The sequence below is a fragment of the Lolium perenne genome, chromosome 1 (genome assembly GCF_019359855.2).
Source record: "Lolium perenne isolate Kyuss_39 chromosome 1, Kyuss_2.0, whole genome shotgun sequence".
Taxonomy (NCBI): domain Eukaryota; kingdom Viridiplantae; phylum Streptophyta; class Magnoliopsida; order Poales; family Poaceae; genus Lolium; species Lolium perenne.
This window is the reverse complement of record NC_067244.2, coordinates 163,613,965-163,618,054: the sequence shown is the minus strand read 5'-3', so window position 1 is coordinate 163,618,054 and position 4,090 is coordinate 163,613,965. Positions and strand designations below refer to the sequence as shown.

Here is a 4,090-nt window from a genome sequence, read left to right as displayed (position 1 = left end):
GACAAAATGTACATCACTAAAATGAAGTGTACATAGATAAATAAAATCTTGCACACTCCATATGAAGTCATGACCATCAATAAAGCACAACACATGCCATAAGCAAACCAACATAACTTTCGACGTTACACAAATACTATTTAGAATTTAGAGTAGCACGCACCAACATAAGCAAGTTTTACTACTAGTGCATTCAAAATGACTTGCCAACGACAAAAATGTTTTGTGGATGCTAGTTGCCATGTCGTACCCTACCGAATATCGGCAACAATTGACTTGCCAAAGAAATTAGCTAGAGATTCCTTTACTCTTGGTTAGCTAGAGATTACATATAACCAACCAAGTAGGAGCCAAAGTGATCATAGGCTGCTAAAATTTCGGACTACTCCGTATTAGAATTGCTTTCACTAATCACAACCACTACTGCAAACTTATTATGGAGTATACAAAATAATGAAACTCTCTATGGGTTTTACTGGTTGAACTGAACCAGTGAATGACAACCCCGCGTGTCAGAGACGGACCCACTCCAGTCACACTGCGGCCGCCACGCGTTGAAAACCTCACGCCCCCTTCATTTTCAAAACTCAAACCCCTCCCCCCCTCCCTCCGCGATTCCCCAATCTCCGCTCTCCGCTAGGGTTTCCCACTCCACAATGGCAAGGATCAGCAAGACGACGCCCGCCGCCGCCGCGTCCAGGACCAATGTGACCACTCCGGCGGCGCCGCCCGCGACTAGGTCGCGGCAGAAGAAGACCAAGACGCCCCCGGCCGCCGCGCAGCCCGCCCCGGCACCGGCACCGGCCAAGCCGATGGCGCCGCCGGCCGCGCCCAAGTCGCGGACAAAGAAGACCCCGGCCGCCGCCACGCCGCCGGCGCCGGCGCCAGCGCCAGCGAAGAAGACCGTGCCGCCGGGCGCCGAGGTAATCGAGATCCCCGACTACCCCACCCCCGCACGCTCCGGGAAGAAGGGGGATCGGAAGCGGGCGGCGTCGTCCCCCTCCTCGCCCATCGACGTCGACGAGATCGAGATGTGGACGCCACGGCAGAAGATCCGCGTCGACGAGGACTGCTGCATCCTCTCCGCCGACCCCCTGGCCGCCGACAAACCCCGGCCCGTCGTCGTCCCCGCCGCCGCCGGCGACGATGACTTAGCCGTACTCGCCGAGCGCGGCCAGGTACGGACGCCGCCGCGGAGGGATTTCTCTTTCCCCCAATCGAGTTGTTTCTTCCCTCCCCCAAATGACCCGCGCGCGATTCCTGCAATTTCGGTTTGTGTTCACAGGTGGCCTGCAGAGATTTCCCCCACGCGAGGCATGCCTGCGCCAAGTACCCGTTCGCCCGTACCCCTCACCACAGCCACTGCGAGCAGGTACCTACCATTTCACAACGCCCCATTTCTTCTCACCACGCTTCAGATGAATCTCCGCAACACTGCTTAATTAGCACCCCGCCTGCTAGATTATCACAGCATTGTGTTTGTTTCTATTGTGCTGCAGTGTTACTGCTTTGTGTGCGACATCGCCGCTCCATGTGCGACTTGGAAAGGGCACGCGAATTACGGGCATTGTCACGCCTCCGACAAAGACAAATTTTGGATGACGATGCGAGGAGTGGCACGGGCAAAACTGCAGAAGACTTAATGATGATCGACAATCGGTCGGCTTGTCCTGAATGTTGGTTACTCTGCGGCATAGTAACTTGTATAGGGTTGGATTAGCGGCGAACCTGATATAATCTTGGCTGAAAGCTCAATGTGTGTGTGCGCAACGCTTTGGAAACTGGCAGCCTATATATATATAATTTCTTTATGGCAGTGCAATCAGTTAAATGTAGCATCTACTCATTAGTTCATCTTAAGTTCCGTGACTTCTTGTTCTTCTCCTGCAATTTACTTACAGATAGTAGTTCTTACTTTAACCCCTTGAGATCAGCAGATGCATGCAAATTTGCTATTCTATAATTTGTTTGAGTTAAGTTTCAATTTTGTTAATGTCTGTGTGCTGCTTTGATTCCCATGAGGCTCCTTGTTGCCACTAGGCCCCTTCTGTCAATGGCATTTGTATTAGTTAATCTTCTATTTGTGTTGTCTCCTGCTTACTGGTTGTAGAACCAGGAAGGAGGACAAAAATATCAAGCTGGAGGAGAAATGGAAGTTGGAGGAATTGAAGAAGAAAAGCAAATTTTTTGCTAGTGTAGCTCTTTTATACTGATGCTAAACCTAGACTTGTCCAAAGTTTTGTTTGTCCTCGGTGACTCGTAGGTCTTCAGAAGAAACTAAATGAGGAACAGCAGACATGGTAGGCAGCCAGGCAGGGATGATACAGCTTGCACCTTACTGATGCTTAAAGTTGCCAAATTCATATCATTGGTCTTCGACCTTCTCTCACGACTCACGCACTGAAAGCTTGTTTCAGATAGCACCAGGTTGATTAAACTTATTCTTGTTTGTCACCAAAATGTTTAATTCTGCTGTGTAGTTGTTTGTATATTTCATCGCCCCGCACCATTTCGGTGCACTCACAGGATCATATTTCACATGTATTTTACGATAAGGCAGCAATTTTATTCATTGCAGAGCAGGTTCTTGTGTATACAAGTGAATTACATCAGTTGTGGAATACAGCCTTGGATTTTGCAGGTGTAGTGTATCTTGTGCGCATCAGACCAGATATAAAATCTTTGTACTACATTGAGTACCTGTTTCAGATAGCATGAGTAGGCTGACAACTTACTTCTGTGGGTTGTCACCAAATGTTTTATTGTGTCGCGAGTGGTATGAGTATTTGTATTTTGTCACCAGAAACCATTTGTATGCACTCACAGGATTGTATTTCACATGTATGTTAGTATGACCGATGCAGCGAGTTTATTCATTGCCGAGCAATGTAGAAGAGAATTCTATCAGTTCTGGATTGCAACCCTGGATTTGGCAGGTCTTATATTTCACGTGTAGTGTGTCCTGTGTGTATGAGACGCAATATAAAAATCTTTGATTCCATAGTGTACATCTGCTTAATCTAGCCCCTTCAGCATACTTTTCCAAGTGTACATCCACTGAGCGGCTTCTCAGTCTACTGCCCAAGAGCAGCAAATGCATGCAGATTCGTAGATGTCCATAATAAAAAGCCATTTGAAAGCAGTCTATGCTGCATTTACAGCGAGCCTCTTCGATTCCCACACGAGGCTCCTTGTTCACCGGTGAGCTGTTTGGGATTCTGCGACCTGTTTCCATTGGGCTATCTGCTGTATATAAAGTGACACCCATGCTGTATGGCAGTCAGCCAGTCACCCATTCACCCGAGCAGAGAATGCTAGAGGCTCCAGCAGGGAAGACGATGGTGAAGATAGTGGAGATCGCCGAGGAAGACGACGACTGCTGCGAGATCGACCTTGCCGAGTTCGCCAAGAAGGTGACTCTCAAAGCAGCGGACGATGACGTGGTCGTGGTTGCTGCCCAAGGCCCGGTAGGTTCTTCTGATTCTTTGTTCCTTTCATGGTTTCTTTGCCGTTGGCATGTATGTCTAGCCCGTTAGTTTGTGTTTGTTTTTGTTTGTTAACTCAGTAGTTGTACATGTATATGTAGAAATTTCTGTATATGTACAAGAAGACACGTCAAGGAATTAAAAAAAAAACTCGTCTTAAGATCTGTTTTGGTCTGTTAACTCTATAGTCACATGTGTTCTAAAATGCATGAACCATCGGAACATCTTTTTTTCCTGTCATATGGCCTGTAGATCAAAGGAAAGGGCATCCGGAAAACAAAGATCAAAGTCAAGGTGGAAGCAGGTCAACCTGGTGACTGTTTGGTCACCAATGGCGACCTGCGTGAACGCGCTGCTGGTGATTGTTTGGAGAACCCGTATGATATTGAAGAAGATGAAACTACTGCCCATCAGAAGGAATCTGCTGAGACCAAGACTGGTTTCAAATTCGACATCATGTCACGGGTGAAATGCGAGTCTGAACCCTTTGAGGAAGTCGGCGTGACGGTTAAGTTTGAACCTGAAGAACCCTTTGAAGAATTTGCTGCGCCGATGAAGCGTGAACATGAAGAAGGCAACAGTGCCGATGAACTCTTCGAGCAGGT

At 48.0% G+C, this 4,090-nt stretch overlaps 1 protein-coding gene across 1 annotated transcript; it reads left to right on the top strand.

Annotated features, from left to right (window-relative positions):
• Positions 1-573: 573 nt before the first annotated feature.
• Positions 574-1,860, top strand: LOC127310898 (uncharacterized). Its single transcript, XM_051341521.1, has 3 exons — positions 574-1,178; positions 1,286-1,372; positions 1,500-1,860. The coding sequence occupies exons 1-3, from the start codon at positions 657-659 to the stop codon at positions 1,641-1,643; spliced, it is 753 nt and encodes a 250-aa protein (XP_051197481.1). The 5' UTR covers positions 574-656; the 3' UTR covers positions 1,644-1,860.
• Positions 1,861-4,090: the final 2,230 nt, after the last annotated feature.